Source organism: Lytechinus variegatus, chromosome 1 (assembly GCF_018143015.1).
Source record: "Lytechinus variegatus isolate NC3 chromosome 1, Lvar_3.0, whole genome shotgun sequence".
NCBI classification, from domain to species: Eukaryota; Metazoa; Echinodermata; class Echinoidea; order Temnopleuroida; family Toxopneustidae; genus Lytechinus; species Lytechinus variegatus.
In genome coordinates this window covers 72,306,793-72,330,651 of record NC_054740.1, presented here as the reverse complement: position 1 = coordinate 72,330,651, position 23,859 = coordinate 72,306,793, and the positions used below count along the sequence as shown (strand labels likewise).

At 35.7% G+C, this 23,859-nt stretch overlaps 1 protein-coding gene across 4 annotated transcripts in view; it reads left to right on the top strand.

Moving 5' to 3' along the window:
• Positions 1–23,859, top strand: part of LOC121422112 (chromatin modification-related protein YNG2-like) — a 48,413-nt gene that overhangs the window by 3,133 nt on the left and 21,421 nt on the right. For all 4 annotated transcript variants that reach the window (XM_041616971.1, XM_041616957.1, XM_041616947.1 and 1 more), the window contains exons 2-3: positions 22,434–22,812; positions 23,440–23,575. In XM_041616971.1, the coding sequence (XP_041472905.1) occupies positions 23,474–23,575 (102 nt within the window). In that variant the 5' untranslated portion in view covers positions 22,434–22,812; positions 23,440–23,473. The remainder of the gene's footprint in view (positions 1–22,433; positions 22,813–23,439; positions 23,576–23,859) is intronic.

The following is a 23,859-nucleotide window of genomic DNA, read 5'->3' as shown; positions in this document are numbered from 1 at the left end:
CAGTTTATTTATCCAGCGTGCATTGCAAAATAATATAATTAGAGACACGGTCGTCCGTCGGCTGTACTTTTCCCCGTTACCTCATTGACTTTACTTTACTTAATTTAATGTTTATTTTTTTTTTTTTAATTTTCGAACTATTTTTTTTTCTTTTTTTATTTAACCCCGATATTCATCTACTTGTCTTATATGAGACTGTATCATAGGCTCCCCTAAATGGAGTTCAGTATCTACAAATACCCATGTGCCTGTTGTATGAAACCGGTTAAGAACAATCAGAAGGGACTTAAGTGTACTAAATGCAACCAATGGCTACATATCATTTGTGCTGGTATTCCTGAAGAGATCTACAATGACAAGTCAGAGAACTTTTTCGGTTGGCAATGCAGCATTTGTATTTTTAAAGACATGCCCTTCTATAATGAATCGGAAAATATTACCATCCCGGAGTCAGATAATGTCAGTAGAAACACTACCAACCGAAACATTACTTGTATGCACGGTTTATACTACCAAGAATTACGTGGTAATGGCCTTAAGATCGCCCATTTAAATGTTAACAGCCTACTGAGACACATTGAAGAAGTGAGAACATTTGTTAAGACTAACAAGGTTCAGATATTCGCAGTTAATGAAACCAAAATAGATGAATCTATCTGTGATATGGAAATCATGATTGACGATTATAATTTGATTCGTAAAGACAGAGTTCGACAAGGTGGTGGAGTAGCCATTTATCTCCTCAAATCATTACATTTTGAAAAAATAAGTCATGAATTTCTTGATGATTTAGAAGCACTTATTATTAAAGTTTATCTCAAGTTTTCAAAACCTCTTATCGTATCAACTTGGTATAGACCACCATCTTCAGATATTGGAATCTTTAATTTGTATGAAAGATTTCTTAGCGTTATTGACACAATGAATTGTGACATAGTTATAGCAGGTGATGTAAACTGTGATATCCTAGCTAAACCCTTATCAAGTATGACCAAGAAATATGTTGAAATAAATAATGTTTATTCTCTGGTTCAAATTAATACCAAAGAAGCAACAAGAATCACAAATGTTTCTGCTACACTGATAGATCATGTATTAACAAACAACACTAAAAACGTAGTCAATCATGGTGTAATTCATAACGGGATGAGTGACCATTCGATTAGCTTCCTGACCTGGAACTCTAAGATCTGTGCTCAGCCCAAATTTATCTCTTTCAGAAGTTGCAGCAAGCTCAATAGTGATGACTTTAGAAATGATATTCGTAACCAGAATTGGGAAAGTATAGATCATTGTAATTCAGTTGATGATGCTGTCGAATTATGGCAAAATATGTTTTTACATGTTGTTGACAAACACATGCCAAATCGTTCAAAAAGAATAAGTACAAAGGGTTCTCCTTGGATGAATGCAAATATTTGTAAACTCATGAAAAAACGTGACAAAATTAAAAGAAAAGCTTGCAAACTGAAAGATGAAAAACTTATGTGTGAGTACAGAATATTACGTAATAAGGTAACAAATGAAGTAAGGAAATCAAAGAAACGGTATTACTCTGATAAATTTACACATTTTAAGGTAAACCCAAAGCAGACTTGGAAAACCTTAAAGTCCATTATTCCGAATAAAAAACGTGAAATACCTACCGTTTCGTCTAATTCGGATTGTAATACTGAAACTGTTAACCTATTCAACACTTACTTTGCAAACGTAGGGAGGCAATTAGCCAGTGAAATACCTGATATGAACCCCCATACAGAAAATGATAATCATACAAATGAGAATTTTGTATTTACTCAGGTGAACGAACATGATGTTTTGAAAATCATAAGAAATCTTAAAAACACTAAGTCTGTCGGTGTTGACAAGATATCTGTCTTTGTTTTGAAGGCATGCTCTATGGAGATATCAATGAGCATTGCTAAGTTGATTAATCTGTCTTTGTCAAGCGGTATATTTCCGCAACAATGGAAAAAAGCCAAGATTATCCCAATTCACAAAGGTGGCGATAAAAATTCTCCTTCGAACTATAGGCCCATTTCAATTCTGCCCTGCGTATCTAAAATACTGGAAAGGGTTGTTCAACGGCAAGTCTTAGATTTTTTGCGAAAGAATGATATTTTGACACCTGCCCAATCCGGTTTTCGGCCACGGCACTCAACTATTACCACTCTCCTAAAGGTAACCGATGACTGGTTTCACTCGGTCGATCTGAAACATTACGTTGGGGCCGTCTTCGTCGATTTAAAAAAAGCATTCGACACCGTGAATTGTGATATTCTTATGAAAAAAATGAATAACCTAGGTATTTCTGGTACACCATCCTTATGGTTTCGAAGTTACATGTCAAACCGGGTTTGTAGGACTCTTATTAATTCGGAACTCTCTTATGAATCAGTTATTAACTGCGGTGTGCCCCAGGGATCACTCCTGGGGCCACTGCTCTTTATTTTATATGTTAACGATTTAGTGAAATGTATTAATACATGTCATATCCAATTGTATGCGGATGACACCGTTTTGTATTTTTCACACCCCTCCATTGATAGAATCAATGAGGCTCTCAACTCAGATTTAGAAAATATGTACCAATGGATGTGCCAGAACAAGTTAAGTGTTAACTGTCAAAAAACGGTCTGTATGCTCATTGGAAGCAAGAATATGATTTCCAAACAAAACGCCCTTCATGTTTCCTTAAATAATACCCCATTAGAACAAGTTAATCATGTCAAATACCTAGGCATCATAGTTGATGATTATTTGAATTTTAATCTGCATATAGACAGCATGTTGCAAAAAATAGGTCAGTTAGTCGGCTTTCTGAGAAGATTGCGGCGATCCCTAAGTGAATCGATTCTGAAATTAATATATAGTTCGTTGATCCTACCTTACTTTGATTATGGCGATGTTGTTTACGATGCATCCTTTAAGAAATACACAGACCGCCTCCAAAAACTACAAAACAGAGCAGGTCGTATTATACTTCAGATTAAACCCGAATCTCATATATCTACTTTGGAAATGCACAATACACTAAATTGGCAATTGTTGGACAAAAGAAGAAGCGATCATTCCCTTATTCTCATGTATAAGATCATGAATAATCTATCTCCAAAATATTTAAGAAATGAATTTGAGTTAGTATCACATACGTATCCCTCCCGTTTCGGAACCAAATTTAAATTACCCAAACCAAGAACAAATTACCTCAAAAGATCCTTCAAGTATAAAAGCGCCATGGCTTATAATTCCCTTCCTCCTCACATTAAATCATCCCCTAGTATTAATATCTTCAAATCTAAGATTGTTGATCTGTAGCCACATGGACTCCGATATACCCCCCCTCATCCCCAATTAGGTTTGCACCCTATACCTTTTTTTTCCGGTGTTTTATCTGAATATGTTTACTGTTAATATTTGTATTTTTAACTTTTTATGTTCGTCACTATTTTCTTTTATTCTTCTGTAAATCTCTTATTTTAATCTTGTTATCCTGTGTCTACAACTTATATGTTTTGGACCCCACGGAAGACCAGCGTCACTGTGCCAGTCACGCTGAATGTGGGCTATCCACCGTATTTTATTGTATATAATTGTGCTTTTAATACGGAAATAAATACTACTACTACTACTACTCCCTCATTGTTTCAATCATTGGCGGCGGAAGCCCCAAATTTTAGGAGGGGACAACCTAAAAAATTTTGACAAGCAAAAAAAAAAAAGGCTCTCAACCCAAACATTTTAGGGGTGGACGTAGGAAAATAAATTGACAAGCAAAAAAAAAAAAAAAAGGTCGACAACAAATTTAGGGGGGAACGTCCCCGCTTCCGCCGCCTATGGTTTCAATTCTTTTTTTGTTCTCATTTCAATGAAAACATCATTATTAAACTGACGTAGAAGACTTTATTACGAAATTTTGACATTGTTTTGTTTCATTTGTTTGGATTTCTTTTTTTCTTCTCATCTTCTTTTTCTTACTTTTTCCCTTTCCTTATTTTCTCTTCAGTATTTCATTTTATGAGGTATCCGCCAATTTATACAACACCAAGCATATAGAGGCGGATAATCAGTGAGGGAGCATGACGGTGTGCCGCTCTAAAAAAAAAGGAGGAATATTGGAAGAAAAAAAAAGAAGAAGGGATGGGGAAAAAATAAAGAAAAAAAAAAGATGATGATGGCAATGATGATGATGAAAATTATCTTGGTGATGATGATGGTTGTGGTGACGGTTGTGGTGATGATGATGGTGATGCTAATGATAGTGGTGATGATGATGATGACGAGATGTAATTTTGTTATTTTGTCTTTGAAAAAATTAAGTAGTGCAAAGTTGAATTCATTTAAAGTTTATTATGAAAATAGCAGAAAAAAAATTGGTATGCGTTCGAGGAAAATCCATCCCCCACCAATTTTTTTCAAAGGTAAGATTTTTTTTTTGCCCGGGGGGGGCCACTTCCATTCACGAGTGGATACCATGCGCGACCATGGGGTCTCGAAAAGCACCCTTAACACGTAATTTCCATATTCTGAAAATGCACCCCTTAACAAGTATTGGCGTGTGAAACCCTACCCTTAACAAGTATTGGAAACAAAACGATACTCTTGGCAAATATTCCCTGAAATGAACCCCTAAACAAGTACAGGAATGTTTTATTGTTACGGGTCCTTCGGTCGTCGGCTTTACCTTATTTGGTTTAGTACGACCCCACCTTCTACACCTCGCGCAAATCGGACTCTAAACACGAAGTGTTGGAGCAAAAAGGACATCCTTTATAAAACATTTTGATTTTGTTTTATCATCCCCGCAAATTAGACCCTAAACACGACGGTTTTCCTAGCGAATTAATAGATACCCTTTTTCGTTATTTTTGTGTTTTTGACACCCTTATCACGTTACGTAGGTAACGTGCCCTATCGTGAAAAGGACATCCTTTTTACGTGTTTTTTTTGGTCGCGCATGGTATCCACTCGTCAATGTAAGTGGCCCCCCCCCCCCCCGGGTTTTTTTGTGACGGCGTAGGCCTTTGCAAGCAGCTATTATTATGGTAAAAAAGTAAATGAAATGTCAAGAAATACATGATAATGATTTTTATGGTACATTTAGTATATCAATTCATACTTGTTATCGAAAAGAAAAAAGTGGGTCGTTACGGACCATTAAAAATGGGAAATTTGGGCATTTTATATTTAGGATAGAGCAACTGCTCGTTATAGACGTCACAATAAATCAAGCATTCTAAATTCTATCAACTCCATTTTTTGTCAAATAACACCTTCATCGATATTTTGAAATGATTTTTCTCATATTTTCATCATCTTTTTATCAGGGTGAAATTCCCCTTTAATTTACAAAACAGATTCGCAAACAATATCAAGAGTAGTGGGAGGCAAGGGTGGAAATCTAAGGTAGGGGACCAGGGGCTGGAAAACAGGCAAAAAAAAAAAAAAAATAACAAAAAAAAAAAAAAAAGGAAGGTTTATCACCCCCAAAAGAAGGTCGTCTCGTCCAAAATACATGTTTTACTTCGATTTAAATGATGTAGGCCTATTTCTTTCCATCATATATAAAAGAACAAAAATAGTAGGGGGACATTTGATAATGTGCCCCTACTATTTTGGGTTAGGGGGAAGTGTCCCCCTGGGATTTGCGCCCATGTGGGTGGGGGTGTTGCACCTCCTTTCGGAATCATTATGGAACAGTGTGAATAGTCGCTGTGATTTCGATCTCATACCTATAAAAAAAATAGAACAGAAGAACGCCTTGACCACAGGCCAAAATGCCTAACAATTTTTCCGCGGCATTAGCGACTCTCGTAAGGGGCGCTCCATTTATAAATAAAGTTGCATGTGTAGCTGTCTATGGCGACAGAATTTATAGCAGAATTGAAGCCAGAAGCGTGGGAATTTTCAAGAAAATTCAAGAAAAGAACCGTTGAGTACCGATTTAACAGTACTAATCTAATTAGTTACATGTATTGAATTATAAGAATATTCAATTTTTCGTGAAACAAAGCTTAGTTCTAAGCTAGGGCGGCCCAAATGCGCGTGAGTGGAGTCCCAGTTTCTTAACACGGGTAAGTATTGCGTTGTCGCCTAGAGTGCTCATTCAATGAACAACAAGGTTATGATATAACCTTGTTCTCAGTTACATCCCCATGTGTGGCAAAATAATGGTGGCAATGTTTGGCTTAATTTCTCTTTTTATATGAGACAAATGGTTGATTTTCTTACACTGTCATTTTTCATTACAGCTATTCACCATATAACTTGGCACTTATGCAGTAGAGGCGCACGGCCAATATTGGAGACTGTCTCCAATGTGGGAGATTATCTCCAATATCAGAGACTTTTGTGAAGAATTTGGGTATCCAATTTCAGAGACAGTCTCCAGTTTTCTACCAATTTCCTTTGTTTACATTTGCGGCAAAAGGATTACCTTGGCGGCAAATAAAAATGTGATAAGCAGATTCCTCATGAAAAATTACCCCTTTTCACCGTCTACTTTAAAAATTCACCGTCTACTTTTGTTTTGATAAGGATTTTTGTTGTCAATCACACACAAAACAAATGAGCTTCTGACCTGTGAGACAAAATTTTGGGTGGAAAAAATCATGCTTTTGTTGGTGTTGTTTCTTTTGTCCTTTTGCAAAGCAAGTCTCCAATGTGGGAGATTGTCTCCCCTATTGGAGAGTCTCCCATATTGGCCGTGCGCCTCTACTGTTATGTAAACTTAATTCTTTCAATTATTTTTCTCTTGATTAAAGGGGAATGAAACCTTTGGAACAAATGGGCTTGTGTAGAAACAGAAAAATCAAAGAATAAGAATAAAGAAAGTTTTAGAAAAATCGGACAAATAATGAGAAAGTTATGAGCATTTGAATATTGCAATCACTAATGCTATGGAGATCCTCGCATTGGCAATGCGACAAAGATGTGTGATGTCACTGATGAACAACATTCCCTTTGGTGGACTATAAAATACCCTCAAAATGTCTCTTTTTGATTTTTCTTACGATGATACAAACTCTTTATCCATTATGTATTCTTAAAAAATATGTATTACATGCCCTCATGTAGAAAGAACACATGATCTATGGATAGATGTGATAAAAGAGGCAATTCAAGTGAAATATATACTAAAGTAATGGGGAGAGTTGTTCATCAGTGACATCACACATCTTTGTCGCATTGCCAATTTGCTATCTCCATAGCATTAGTGATCGCAATATTCAAATGCTCATAACTTTCTCATTATTTGTCCGATTTTTCTCAAACTTTTGTTGATCTGTTTCTTTGATTTTTCTGTTTTCACACAAGCTATCTTGTTCCAATGGTTTCATTCTCCTTTAAAAATAGAGATTGAAAAATGAAAATTTTCTTGCCATCTTACTTTCCACCAATAGAGGGTGTACACAAAAATATGCCCAAAATTCAAGTTTTTCAGTGCTCTGGTAAATACAAAAAGTATTCCCAAGTTAATAATGAAAAATAAATTGCTACTGTATGGAAATTAGTAATTTTGGTCCCAAAAGTGATATAATGATTTTTCAAAGTGTGTGTTATGTACAACATTGGCATACCATAGTCCTAGTCCTACCTGTAGATTCCCACAGGCAGGATGGTTGCAGTGAACAAGTGCTACCACCCTGCCTGTGGGGAATCTACAGGTAGGACTATGGTATGCCAATGTTGTAAAGAGCACACACTTTAAAAAGTCATTAAAATATCACTTTTGTGACTAAAATTACTAATTTCCATACAGTTGCAATTTATTTTTCATTAGTAACTTGGGAATAATTTTTGTATTCACCAGAGCGCTCAAAAACTTGAATTTTGGGCATATTTTTTTGTACGCCCTCTATTGGTGGAAAGTAATGTGGCAAGAAAATTTTCATTTTTTCATATCTATTTTAATTTAGAAAAAAATAATTTAAAGTATCAAATTCAAATAAGAGTCAAGTTGTATGAATAATAGGTGTAATGGAAACTTTCAGTGTAAAAAAATCAAGCATTTACCCAAAGAAAAAGAGAAAATAAGCCAAACATTGCCACCCTTATTTTGCCACACATGGTCATGGAGATATAAGTGAGAACAAGGTTATATCATAACCTTGTTCATTGAATGAGTGATGGCATGGGTTCATTTCATTTTCATCTCGCGTGCGAAGGAATATGCACTTTTGGAAAATGCAATTGCTCTTTTTTGTACGATTTTTTATTTCCAAATTAAATTGTATATTATGAATGTATTGCTACTCACTGGAAAGAGCCCGGTTAGTAGCAGGCTCGAGAAGGAGTTTCGGCAAATTCATCAGGCTGTCAGGCTAAGGCCTAATTTTTTTCACAAAATATTCATAATTTATACAAAACCAATTCCAGAAATAGTTACCACATTGACGGCAAGATTATGAACTATAAAATCATGGAATATGATGGATGAAAATGAAGGGGTGTCGCCGGTATCGCGATCTCAGAATTCTATTCCGGTCGGCGAATGCAGGCTGTGCTGGAAAACCGTTCAGAAAAAGTGTGACCTAACTTCGCGCACCAAAGATTTTGTGGAGATTTAGGCCTAAACAAAAACTCAAGCTCAAAAAGTGAATTATAACAGATTGATGGCAAAATGCTATAGAATCGGTTTGTACCACATTTAACTCACATTTTTGATGATTTCTGCTTGCAAAATGGTGATATCGTGATGCTTGTTGATTTCTTCAAAATGGGCGCTAGTGGTGACAAATTTGCCGATCTTTTGCCAATATTTTCATGAATACTGAACTCATCCGAAAGAAGCTTTCATCAAAGGGTAATTCTAGGTCCCTTTTCACGTTGATGTCAGATTTTAAGGATATAGCCTTTTTTATAGGCTAGTTTTTAAGATAATGACCGTCCGCGAAGTATGGACACGCGCACTCACACAACATGCGAGGTTAGTATACTAACCTCGCACAACGCATGTGATTTCATAGTGGACTTTGACGTTTTCATTCATCACACGAATGTGAGGGAATGAAAAACGCCCAACGTTTCAGTATTTCTCCACTATGGTATTCTTTTTTTAATGATTTAAGTTTGTTTTAAAAAGCAATTGGAAATTATTTATAAAAGCGTTTTTATCGCTTACCTCCAAGTCTCAACCAGGATACTCTGTTCGATCCGTCCTTGATACTGCGGTGGAAAGTATGCAAACAACAATCGAAAAGCAATTTTTCGTATCGAACATTCTCAATTCAAGTCGTCAGCGCATAATAGGAAATTGTACCAAAAATCAACAGGTTGCATCTCATGTATACATGTATATACCCAGTTGTTGTGTGTCCGGACGATTGATTTTAGAAAGTCATTTCGAATAATTTGCACGTGAAGTTTCATCAATTTTTAGTACAAAATGTTAGGAAATATTATAGAGAACAAAATAGAACATGATTTCAACTATTGAATTCATATTTTTAGTGTAATCCAAAGACAAAATAGAAGGCTTCAAAAATATTAAGTGTCCGGACACCCGACCCCCCATCCTACTTATTGGTAAAGTACGCCATCTTTTGACAAGATGATGATGAAAGTGGATTGAACGAGCAGGATGTCTTGCGAGTTCAGTCGGGAAAGTGGGATGATGAGGCAAGTTTATCGGGGTGCAAACATAGGCGGGGGAGGGGGGGTCGTTTCCCCCTTCATTTGAGGTGGGGGACGTTCCCCCTAAATTGTTGGTTGATAACCCTTATTTTGCTTGTCAAAATATTTAGTGGTCCTTCCCTGAATTGTTTTTTGCTTCTCAATTTTGTTTCCTGCGTCCCCCCAAAAAATTCAGGTGGACCCCCCTAAAATTTGTCTGGTCCCGCCCTAAAATTTGGGTTGATAACTAATTTTTTTTTTGCTCTAAAAAAAAATTTGGTGGGCCCCTAATTTTTTTTGCTTTCCGCCGCCTGTAACCCATCCCTTTTTCTTAATTGCATAAACTTTAATTGGAAAATATCCTTCATTTGTTAATGAAGGAAGACATGTTTTAATCGTTGTCTATTTTCTATACATAAAAACATACTTTGGGAAATGATTTTGTTATGGTTTGTCCCCATTTTTAAAAACCATTAATCAGCTTGCAATAATTTAGAGCCTTCCGTAGTTTGCGCAGGATAAAAGTTGGCACGAGGGGCCCATAACACAAAGCTTAGCGATAAGTAGCAAATATGACAGAACGAGCCTTTTCAACCAAATGTGCCTAAAATACAGATCTTGCATGATTGGAGTTTCTTATGATTTATAATAAATCCAGATCGGCTGTGAATAGGGATCAGCTGAATATTAGATTTAGATTTAAATCTTGTTGATTTAAATATATTTTTGAGATTTAAAAGCTAATCCTTAAGATTATAAATAAATTCCATATTCGGCTGGTCACTATTCACAGCCGATCTAGATTAATTTCAAATCGTTTTAATCTAGAGTGTATATCTACTTAGCGATTGATCCGATAATTAAAAAGAGTGTTACGGACCCCAGTATTTAGAGGGAAAAGCGGACAAGAAGTATGTTGCCGGTTTCACATGAATCGAGCGCGAACATACACAAGCTGAAATTTTTACTATACACACTCTTAAAACAAATCACTCAAATTGACTAGACCAGTAGTCATCTGGGTGCAACTGATATGGAAATCACTGATAATCACAGTTCTGACATATATTCTGGTCAGAAATAACTATGTTCTAGTAAAATACGACTAGAAAACAGTCAAATTTGACTAGAATAACAGTTGCTCCCAGCAGACCCTATTAACCAGTTGACTGATTTGTTTTTAGAGTGCATGAATAGGCACTATACTGACTTGAAAATTAAAGGACTAGTCCACCCAAGCAAAAAGATAATATGAATAAAAGAGAAAAATCCAAAAAGCATAACACTGAAAATTTCATCGACATGGGATGTAAAACAAGAAAGTTATGGCATTTTAAAGTTTCGCTTATTTTTCACAAAACATTGTGCATCTATGCACAATTCAGTGACATGCAAATGAGGCAGTTAATAATGTCCTTCATCCACAAGTTTTGGTTTATTGTTTGAATTATAGAATATTTCATTGTTTTACATACATGTATTTCACAATAGTTAAGGACCAACTTGACTGAAACAATTTAGTATTAAACAATTCCGAGTTCAGGGAGGGGTTAAATGCTGTTTCAAAATGACAATGAGGATAATATTTCATATAATAAAATACATGTACAAAAGAAATTGTGAGTGCATGACGTCATCAGTCTCTTCGTTTGCATACTTACCAGGATGTGCATATAATTTATTGAATTGAACCAAAACTACAAATGTCATAACTTTTTACATCCGATTTTGATGAAATTTTCAGCGTTATGCCCGTTGTATTTTTCTATTTTTATTCAAATCAACTTTTTGTTGGGGTGTTTTTTTTTTGGTCAAATCGTCAAACTGCGCCTTTATACGATGAAACTCCGAACTCATTAACATTATTTGAATCTACTTTGAAACCCAAAATCAACCATTTACACACTTTAGATAATATTGTTCACAAAGAAAAAAAGTGAACTAAAATTAAAAAAAAGAGTTTCCGTGTGGAGAATTCGTTGTAGTTTATATTCTTATTATTTTCATATACTCATACACACAAACTCTCAAACACACATTATCTCTGAACAACACACAAACAAATATCTAGGAGGCATAGACACATTTAGTTAATGTAACAAACCAAACATAAACAAGTAAAATGCTGTTTGAAATTCATTTGTCCATTTTTACTGTACTTTTTTTCCGAGCGTTCCAATAGTTATACAATGCATGCATTACTTATTAATGTTATTACATGACTTTGTGTGTAAAAGATAATAACGACACTTGGAAAATTATGTCAGCGTAATAGTGAACATTTTTTTTATTCATAAAGATTACATGAAATTGCCCTTAAAAAATTGAATTATAATTTTATGGAGCAAAATTAATGTGCCTTTCAAACACAAACGAACGTTGAACATGTTTGCATAAATGTTGGAGAAATTGGTTACATTTCGTAATTCCGAAGGTTCTTTATTCCGAAGGTTAAATTCCGAAACACGTAAATTGTCTATACCTCGATGTTCGATAATCCGAAAAGGAAACAAGGTTTTTTGTTCCGAAGGTTCATTAGTCCGAAAACGAAATAAGGTTCGTTAATCATTACGTTTTCGGACTAAAGATCCCTCGGAATCACGAACCTCATTTTGTTTTCGGATTAACGAATCTTCGGAATTACGAACCTCGCTTTGTTTTCGGACTAACGAACCTTCGGAATTACGAATCTCATTTCGTTTTCGGACTTACAAACCTCCGGAAATACGAACTTCGGAATATCCGAACTTTCGGAATAACGTACCTTCAGAATTACGAATGTATGCGGAGAAATTTTGTTCTAGATCATAGTCGTCATATCATCATACTTCATAGCAATACTGAGAAATAATTCAATGAAGAGGTATTGACAAATTGCCTACATTACTTGTTTTCTGCTTATCAAATTTACATGAGTTTTTTAAAATTATTTTTACCTCATTCACATTAATAACAAACACGTCTTTGCAATAAGCATGGTTGGAGTGAAAACATTGGGAACAAAAAGTAGCAGATACACGTAGAGCTAGATCTGCTATTCATTCACTGTGACATCTATTCGCGAAACATTATGGCAAAATCACGATGTATATGGATACAGATTCAAAATAATCTTCATTTTTCTTATATAACGTTGTTAACTTTATGAAACTTACGTTTAAAAGATTCAAGAAAGTGTTTGAAATCTTAAAAACATTGCTAAATTCCAAATTCTCAGTCTTCAACGTGCTTCTGTAAATTGTTAAACGACTTATGTAAAGTTTTTAAAAAAGCAAACTACGTTGTATGAAATTTTGAACAACCTTTTAACCAGTTTACTGTGTAAACATAATCATCTGCATAACCTAGACTGACAATATTGTTGAAACACATCAACCAGGCGATCAAAATACTTCACATTTTATCAAAATTAGAGTTATTAAAGTTATTTCAGTATAATAGTTCTCTGTATGTCTTCATCTATATGTGCAATGAGTAAGCTGATTATGTCATATTCCCAATTATTCTTTTGCATATTACCTTATGAAATTATATACATTGACATTTTGTTCAACAATAATGAACAAATATCTATTTACAACCTTTTCCTTTTTTGATCGTGCAAGGTATGCACTGGGCTCGATGAAAAACATTGATACAACGTTCAAAACATGAGTCATGCAGTCAGTTCCTAGCTCTCCAACTGTGATCTGTTTATAATCAGGTGAAATATCGTTACTCCATGTGAAAAAATGAATCATATTCTACAGCACTAGATAGTTGACATATTCCGAATACATCATTAAAAACGAGAGGAAAGCACTTGGTTTCTACATCGCAACGCAAGGTTGAGGTCGTCAAAGTTATATATAAGTTGACTTCTTGAGCATAATATAGGTTACAAAGATGTGTAAGACCAAGCTAGGGTCTAAATTGGCAATGGTAATAGAAACATGATTAATCAAGATGTTCACGGGCAATACACATGTCAGTTGAAAGATCTACATAAAAGTTGTATGGGGACAAGAGCATGTATAGTGACATCCTTCATACAAAAGTGACCGATATCACCTTTACACGAAGCCCAAAAAAAGTACAGACAGTAAGCCTAACAATTTCCTCATCTGTTGGAGGTACAGTACTATTTACCAATGATTATGCGTGTTGTATTAGGAACAGAGAAAGGTATAGAGGGAGGAACGAGGCAGTAAAAAAGTGACTGCTTGTTTTCTGGCCACTTTACAAATTCATAATCACGTTATTCATGTTATTAGGCAGAGTTTGATATTTCAAAATATTTTAGGCAGGTATACATACCTGGACAAATTTGCAAATCTTTGGGTAACGAACAAATCTTTCATGTCTATATTCATCATTCTGATGGAAGGGGTCCGTGCAATTAGAGAACCCCTTTTAACTGTTATTTATCTGTATTAATAAAATAGTATTATTCATTTTTTGTATTTGTTTATTTTACACTTCCGTATTTTCATCCATTATCATGATGATTATCGCCTATTTCATTTTATTTGAATCTGCATGTAGTTTGCCATTGTATTGTTGTTACATTTCGATCACTTGTTGATTTGATATGTATGATTTTGATTTGATTTCCGTTACATAGAATGTAGTCTTTCTTTTTTTATTAAGTTTATCTTATTACTTGTATTGATCATCACTGTAGCATGATTGTTATATATATTTGGTATATGTACAGGGCTCTCTCGAAAGACAGTTTTTATGCACTGAAAGACGCACCCTGTCTAAAGAAAACAAACAAATAAATAAATGATAAATAAACCTTTTCCAAAAAGAAATTTGAAATGCATCATATTTTCTTCAGGCACATTTGCATTTTTCCTGACACATATTGCAACATTTGCACATCTTGCAATTGCACTTCTTGGTGCATTTTTTTTTTCTTGAACATCTTTGTGGTGGAATAAATGTTGGGGAACCTGGTAGCGTAAATTCATGTAGAATTTCTTTTCTAGTTCTAACACAAGGTCGTTCTTCTTTGATTTTTTTAATGAAATCCTTCATGGATTTTGAGATCTGCTGTGTTGAGCACGGGGGTAAGTAAAGATGTGCTTCCCCACTTAAATTGGCTTCTCTTGAACAGCGTCCAACTTCTTGCCAGTAGGAAAGCACATCTTCACTTGGCCCCCAGTGCACAACACGGCGGATCTCAGCCAAGGACACCCCCATACCTAGCGCAGACGTTGTAATAATAACACGGGTGGGGCTGTCCTTGGCGACGAAGCTGTCGATAAGTGTTTGTCTGTCACTCTCTCCAAAAGTACTAGAATACAACCTAATCAAACCTAAAGAAGGAATATCGGAGGGAAGACAAACCATTAAATCAGACAAGAGATGTGAAGCAATACTAAGTGTATGACAAAAAATAATAGTTTTTGGACAAGTACCGGTACTTTTTTTGGTACGTAAATCATAAATGAGCCAGTCAAGAGATAATTGTATTGTCGCTGGGTCTAACGAAAACTTAATGAAAACATCGGGCCTGTCTGGTGAACCAATAATGAAATGAGGTGATAAGGAAAGAATAGAAAGTATATCGTCACGAACAGAAAGTGTAATTGTACCAGACAGGAGAAGCCAAGGAGTCCCCACCTTCATTGCCTGAAGCCGTCTTAGGTTGGTGTACGACGGGCGGAATGTTCTTCCCCTTTAAGAAATGAAACGAAATAAAGAAAGCGATAGTTAATATTCACGATCCAATTTGGCAGCGAATGCTCCCAAAAAGGGCGAATTTGTTAGTTCGTCAGGGTCAGTTCGTTGTTGTATAGTGAGTTCGTCGTTGTCACAAGCACTTTTTCTTTTAGCAATGAATTTGAATAATTGGATTTTAAATGTATATATACATTTAAATACATACATGTACTTACGAGTGTATATATATTTCTTTGAACTGATGATTAAAAATGTCATAACATACAGTAAAATACATTCGCTGGAATATAACTTTTTTATTTTTAAATTCGCCAGACAACGTTTTAGGCAACTCATACATTCATCACAATTTCCTATCCCACTTTTCATGAAATTCTCTACAGTCACCACTTTTTTTTTACCTTTTTTGTTAGTTTGCTTTTATTTTTATTTATACCTTTTACTTTTATCAAAATCCTCCTTTCTTTCTTTGTTGTTATGTTTTCCCTTGTTCTAGTTTTCTTTATAAACCCCTAAAAAAAGTTTGGAAATTTTGAGTTTGGCCATTAATTTCTCCCAACTCCCAATTTCAAACAATGTATATTTGCCATCATACAAAAGATCAGTTAATTCTCTTTAAAATTATACCATGCTTGTTATGATCATGCCATTATGAAAAGAGCAGGATTAAAAAGTGTTGGCTGAGGTCTGAATTGAAAAGCTGCAAAACGAGTAGAAGTCGTCATAAAGGGTCAATATGATTTTTTGTCTTTGTCAATAGAGATGAAAAATTCAAATCAAGCCCCTCCTTCATTTTTATGTTTTGTTGTGGCTTATGTAGTGATGTTCTGTGAGGTAGCTTGGTTTGAGATGTGGTTTGACATACCAATGCATGTTTGTTATGTGTTTGCTTGTGCAGAGGTGTGTTTGATGTCATGTTAATATTGATATTAAGGTGCATGAAAGCAATAAAGAAACTCACTCATCACCACGGAAAAGAACAGAGACTTCCAATACTGTGTCGTTTTGCAACTTTTGAATTTTGACCTTGCCCAACATTTCAAAGCACTGCACCTCCGTGTGAACCATAATCATATCATGTAAGGTATCATTTTAAAGATAAATAAATGACCTATTCATAGATATTAATTACATGCTGATATTTACTAAAACCGTAGAATGATAATCGATCAAAGTCAAAGTAAACCGCTGAGAAACTCACTCATCACCACGGAAAAAAGAACAGCGATTTTCAATGTTGTGTCACTTTGCAACTTTTGAATTTTGACCTTGCCCCACATTTCAAGACACTGCATCTCCGTGTGAACTGTAATCATATCATGTAGGGTATCATTCCATCATTTCAAAGAAAAGTAAATGATCCATTCATATATATTAAGTACATTTAATATAATAATATTTATATTTATAATAATTTAATATAATTTAACAAAAACGAGGAGGTATCATCGATCAAAGTCAGATTTCAAAACTTTTTTAGGAGTTTATGTAGGAAGTCCAATGTCTCCCTTACCATGTCGAAACCGCATGAACCTCATCTACAACGATGGTGGTCAATTCGGCATTTGCTATTTCTTGTAGGAGTCTGTCGGACTGTGCTCCCTCGGGGGTTGTGAAAATTATACTGGCTTCTGTGTAAAAAAAAGTTAAATAAGACATGTATTGACCTTATTCTTTTATTGTATGTGCAATTTATATATTTCCTTTAAAAGAGAGAGAGATTAATAAGAGAAAATTTTCTGAATAAAAAAAAACATGATATTGCTTTGCTTACCGTCAAATTCTTTTCTTGTTGATGTAGTCTTCCAGTGAAGACTTTTCATTCCCTTGGAAGACCAAAAGGTACATTGAGACTCTATAAGGGACAGAAGAGGGGAAACCACCACAACCTTTTTCTTTGTGCCGATCTGCCAAAGAAATTGAAAAAAAAAAAGTTGATTACGAAATTAATTCAATTCATATAAATTTGAATCTAGTATAATCATTGCGCTGTTAAGTGACCAGGTAAGGAGATTTATAATCCTGTCGTGTTAAAATCTCCCGTTTTCAAGTCAATATACACCAAATACACCAAACTGCCCACTTTACGTGGTTTGATTTACAGGATGCATTTGGCTCAGTGCCTCATACATTGATTGAATATGCCCTTAGAAAATACTTGCTTCCCTATGAACTAAGAGCATATATTAACAACTTATACTCCGTCATTACCGGTACCGTAGTAACACAACTGTGGAGTACTGAGTCATTCCCATTTCGGAAAGGTATTTTTCAGGGGGATCCCCTATCACCGCTCATTTTTACCATGTGTATTAACCCCCTTCTCGAATACTTGAAATCAAATGACAAATTCGGTTATACATTGTCTGAAAGTAAATATGTGACTACTTTTTTCGCTGATGATTTCTGCCTATTGACCTCTAACAGTAGGTCTCATCAGCGAATCATGAATACTCTAACTTCTCATGTCTCTAGTCTGGGTCTCAAACTAAAGCCATCGAAATGTAGGTCATTGTCAATCTCTAGTGGAGTAATAAACAAAACTACCTCATTTCAAATAGAGGGCCAGAATGTTTTGTCACTGAGTGTTACTGACAACCGCTTTAAGTTCCTTGGATCACTTGTCACTGATAATGATAATTCCAGGTCAGTCTATGAATACCTCAATGAAATCATAACGTCAGGATTACGTAATATAGATGCTTCCTTAGTACGTCCAGTGTATAAATTGGAAATCTATTCAAGATATTTTCTACCATCAATTAGATTCCATGTCACAGTGAATGATCTTTGTCAAACACATTTAAAGCAGCTTGATGCTCTCACAAATAGATATGCAAAGAAGTGGTCTGGCCTTGCTCACCCAGCCACCCTGGCAATGATTCACATGCCAGAAGGCCTGGATATTCCATCCATCTCTGACTTGTACATTGAATGCCACACTCTCGCTCATGTCCACATTCGTGAAAGGAGTGATTCTAAAGTCAATGAATGTTTGGATTCCAAACTTGAAAGAGAGAAAAAGTGGACAAGAAAAGTGTCTGCTACTGTGCAATCTGAAAAGATTTGGAATGATATACATGTGCAAAATCTAACAGCTAATAAACAAAAAATTGCAGTAAGAAACTCATGTAAACAACGGGTGTCAGAATACTGGCGAAGTCATGTGAGAAACCTGGCGGTGCAAGGCAAAACCCTTGAATTAATTAGTATAGAAACCAATAACTCCCAGTGGAAGAGTGTGGCATACAATCTACCCGAAAGAGTAACCAAATTTATGGTTAATGCTCTAACGGACTCATTGAATACACGGGCAAATTTGCTTACATGGGGTAAAAGGTCAAGTGATAGATGCACAAAATGTTGTAATCGTGAAACACTTCACCATGTGCTAAATCACTGTCCAGTTGCCTTAGAACAGGGACGTTTCACTTGGCGCCACAACAATATATTACATCATATCGTTGAGGTCGCCAAGTCGGGTATTGATGCGCACAGTGAATCTGTATCAAGTCCTGTCATCCAAAGTGATCTCGCAGGTGACGCACGGTCTGTCCGGTCTACTGTACCTGTTGAATGCACCCAAACAGACTTAATCCCAGATATGTGCATATTTTGGAAACGGGATAAGAAACTTGCAATTATTGAACTCACGGTTCCTTTCGAAACAAATCTGATCAGGGCAAATGAACGAAAATCAAATAAATATGCACCTATGATTTCGGACATAGAAGCCAATGGTTTCGATGTGGCTTTCCTTCCTATAGAAATAGGTTCCAGGGGCTATATCAGTAACGACAATTCACAAAAGCTGAAGAAATTTCTCTCGCTATGTGGGAAACCGGTGCCTTTCAAGACCTTTCGGGATAAACTTGCGTCACTTGCCATCACTTCTTCATTTGTAATATATTCGGCCAAGGAGGAACCCGTATGGGAATGTCATAACCCTCTAATGTAATAATGAAATAATGTAATAATAACCAAATACCGTAAGACAAAAAAAAAATAATAATAATCATAACAAAAATATACTACGACTTATGAGGATCTCCAAAATGTGACCCCCCCCCCCCCCATAACATACACCCTCGGAGATAATTTGTTCAGCATATTGACGTTGGTGAGCGTATGGGCCTTCCGACTGTTGGCTGATAAAGTTCATTCATTTAGTGTGCAATTTTCTTTGTCTAACGGTTGGTGGGTTCATGCGTTCACCGGCCCAATATTGTTTTTCTTTTTTGTCTGAGGGTGTGTGGTGTGGAAGGGGGAAAACATAGCCTTTTATAACTATGTATCCAAGGAAGGAAGAAACGTTATCTGGTCTGTGTCGGGGTATATGTGCAATCATTTGAATTTATGTAATGCCCTGGAAGTCACATGTTCTTTAGTCTCTCTTTCTCTCTCACACCCCCCTCTCTCCCACCAGCCCCCACCCCTCTCCTCTCTCCTCTCTCTCTTTTACTCTCCCCTTTTCATTCCTTCTCTCACTTCAATTTTCATTATTTCACGTTTGTATGTACTGTCTCTCCCTTCTTTTATAATTTCCACCTCTCTTTTCTCAACTGCTTTTACGTGTTTTTTTTCCTTTTATACACTCTACTTCTCTATAATAATTTCTATGCTTGTTTTAATATTTTGATTCGGGGTAATTATAGTAATGTATTGTGTATGCTATTATGTTAATATAATCTATGTTATTTATGTATGCCCTGCTTGTTCAGTTACTCAGATATGTCCTGGGCGCTCCCTTTATGTTTGTATATTTTTATTCCTTTGAACGATTTGAATGTTAATAAAGTGATGAATTACTACCTCGCACTTTGTTTTATGTTGTGACATATCACATATGCTTCTTTTTCACGACTACATAAAGTGATTGCCCCCATTTTAAGTTCTTAATATAAATGATGTCCTGTCCGTGCTTACAATGGCAGAAGTGAATTGGTAAGATAAGTCTGCTCTTCCTAAAATCAGTGGTTAAAATGTCCCTTTTTCTGATCTGAATATCAAAATTTTGCACCATGCGCTTCGCGCTGGCTTTATTTGGTTATTGAAGTCCGTATGGTTTTCGCAAATTTCTGCACACAAGCTATAGAATGCCCTTTTCATTTCTGATTTTCCTAAATTTTCAGCTCGTGCTTCGCGCTCGCGTAATATTTGATTAGTGAGATGTGTATGTTAACCATGGTAATGACTACAAGTGCTTCGTGTGTTTAGATGTGATTTAAACCAAATGAGCAAGCGCTTGGCACTCGATTTAGATGACTATAGTGAGATATGTATATTCTTAATGGATTCCTAAAATGTAGTGCTTAAATGTCCGTTTGGGGTCAATACATAGACAAATTTTAACTCGCGCTTCGCGCTTGCATTATATGATCAGTGTTCAGTCCTAGCGACGAAACCCAACATAGTAATTGCAATTCTTCTTATTTGAAAAACTCGTATCACAAGAGATTAATTTAGGTGGATATTTAAACGACAATAACGACAATCATTCAGTTAGAATTACTTTTCGATAAATCAATTCAAATCTCTAGATAAATCAGTAACACTTTCAATTATGCACATGAATATAAGAAGCTTGAGTTGTAACCCTCACTTTTACGCCTTTTAATAATTCATCTCCACAAACCAATTTGTCTGTAATCGTGTTAAAGGGGAAGTTCACCCTGAAGAAAACTTTGTTGTAAAAATAGCAGAAAAAATAGTAAAAATTATTGGTGAAGGTTTGAGGAAAATCCGCTAAGGGGTAAGAAAGTTATTAGAGTTCAAAATTTAGGATTTGTGACGTCATGAACGAGCAGCTGCCCCATGTGTTATGTAATATAAAATGCATGAATTACAAATTTTGTATGGTTCCTGATAACTTGATTTTGTTTTCTTTTCATGATCGGGTGTGAAATAATTTGTCTATTTCCTATCTATCTATCTATCTTTCTTTTTGAATTTGTCTATCTATCCATTTATCTTTCAATCTAATACATCTGTATACACTGTAAAAACTGTGGTGTTAAAACTGACACCAATTGGTGTTAATAGTGGACCACACCCTGAGGTGTTAAAATTACACCCTAAAGATTGAACATAACACCAAAGAGTGTAAATGTAACAACCAAAGGTGTTGTAATAACACCTATAGGTGTAAAAACAACACCACCAATTTAACACCGGTGTAAAATAACTGGGGTGGTCCTCTATGTACACCGGTTAACACCACAGTTTTTTGCTGTGTATACAGTGGCGTACCGTGGGTCATGGCATTGGGGGGACCAGCAAAAATTTTGAGTCACTTAGTGAGCGCGCGAAGCGCGCTCAATTGTCAGGTATACTGACCTAATATAGACATTATAAGGAAGCACTTGTAGTAATTGTAATCATAAATAAAAATACGCATCTCAGCAATCAAATCATGCGAGCGCGAAGCGCGAGCTGAAAATTTTTGATATTCAGATCAGAAAAAGGGACATTTTAAGGACTGATTTTAGGAATTCACGGAGAACAGACTTATCTCACTAATCCACTGATATGAACGTAATCTCGGGCAGGAAATGTTTTATATTAAGACCTTAACATGGGGCAATCATTTTAAGTAATCAATAAAAAAGAAGCATATGTCACTACATAAAACAATAATATATTTGGTGTATATTGACTTGAAACGGGAGTTTTTCGTACAACAGGTTTTTACATCTCTCTAAACAGACAATGCGAGCACCAGGAACAATGACAACATAGGCCCTGATCAAATTATGTTTCATAAAGTTATGATAAAAATGTTTCCTATGAAATATAATATAACATGATCATAATATATAATATAACATGATTATAATGTAATGTACCATTATAATGAATAATAATTTCTTCTTCCCTACTACGTTCCTCTTCCTTTCTCCCTCTTCTTCTCCTTTTCCCCGTTTATTTTGTCATGGAAATGGAAATGGAAATAGAAATCTTGACTGTGCCCCCCCCCCCTTCCCTTCGATGAGAGATTTCAGCACCCCCACGGGGAAAAATCGTTCCCAGGGCCCACTCTTCCAACATTCTACGCTGTGTTTTGTTCTATTAAAAAAATTATAATAATTGACCCCGTTTTGATGATATTTCATGAATTAATGATTATGAAAATTTTGTGGCATTTTTAGGATGGAATACTACGAGACGCACTTTGGAAACTGTTTGCTGCGATTGGAAAACAAGAACCGGGGGGTCATTACCTGGACTGGAAACCAAAAAAAGTGAAACCAAGAACTCTAAAATCATACAGAGCATTCAAAAGTCAAATTACAAACGGACTTTCTGCCTTCTAAAGCTGTCCAAGGCAGCTTGCAGCGTTTGGAGGAGGGATGTAGCGAAGACCATACGGAAAGAGGTGTCATCACTCTGTAAAACAACGAACCTCTTTCCAGATTACAAGTCCAAGGATGAGTTTAACTGGACAGTTATTCTTGAAAGAGTCAAGTCGATTGCACCAACGTTCTTTGCTGCCTGCTTGGCATCTATATCTAAACATAATTCGTCCAGGTAAATAACACGATTTTAACCAGGGCAGATCTAGCATTTTCCAAGGGGGAGGCACAAATCCCCTATGAAGATATTACAAAAAAGGGGTTTCCACCTAACTTGTCTGATTTTTCTATTGATTCAAATCAACATTTTTCTTAGTCGGACTTGACCTTTAAGTTCGACACAACAAAAACAGATTAGAATAACAGATTCAAAACAAATATGTACATAAATCAATGAAAACAGTAATGAACATAAATGAAAAAATACAAGTAATCAACAAAATACATGATATTTAATTTCATTTGATTCGTCAAGAATATCACAGGTGATTACAATGAATTTGAAGAATACCTTGACAGTATAACACATTAAACATACATTACCACGACAAGTACAGGAGTATGGAAAAAATACAAATCCATCAGTCAAATAATCTGCATATACCTGAAGCAAACAATAATCTGCCTATTATAAAACCAGAATTATTGTTATAATTTGATAAAACACGGCAAACAGAAAAAATGGGTGTAAACGTAAGAAGGCTAACACTTTGACGATATTTGTCATCATTTTCAATGCAATGTCGTCCACATAATGAAATGCCGACGTTAAAACATATTTTTCATCCTCGTTATATGACAGCAAGTTCCAGAATCTTCAGACAAGCAGATTGGGAATGATGGTGTTGATACCATTATACCATAGAAAACCACGCCTGCATAGGGCACTTCCCGTATCTGTGGCTTCTGCACTGTGGAGATGTGGCACAAAAGGAAAGGTATTTAGCTTTATAATTATTATGAACAATATTAACAAGAACGACCATATGTTGGCGAGTCAATACTACCCCACCCCCAATATATATATATATATATATATATATATTGTAAAGAAATGGATGAAGAGAACAATGGTAGGCGTAGCTTAAATCAAGGTTCCCCAGAGCTATCTACCCTTTGGAAAAATTGGTCTAGCCACTAACCCGTCTCTGTGGTCTAGTGGTTAAGACACCGGCGTTCAAAGCTGGGGGCCCGGGTTCGATTCCCGCAGAGACATTTTTTC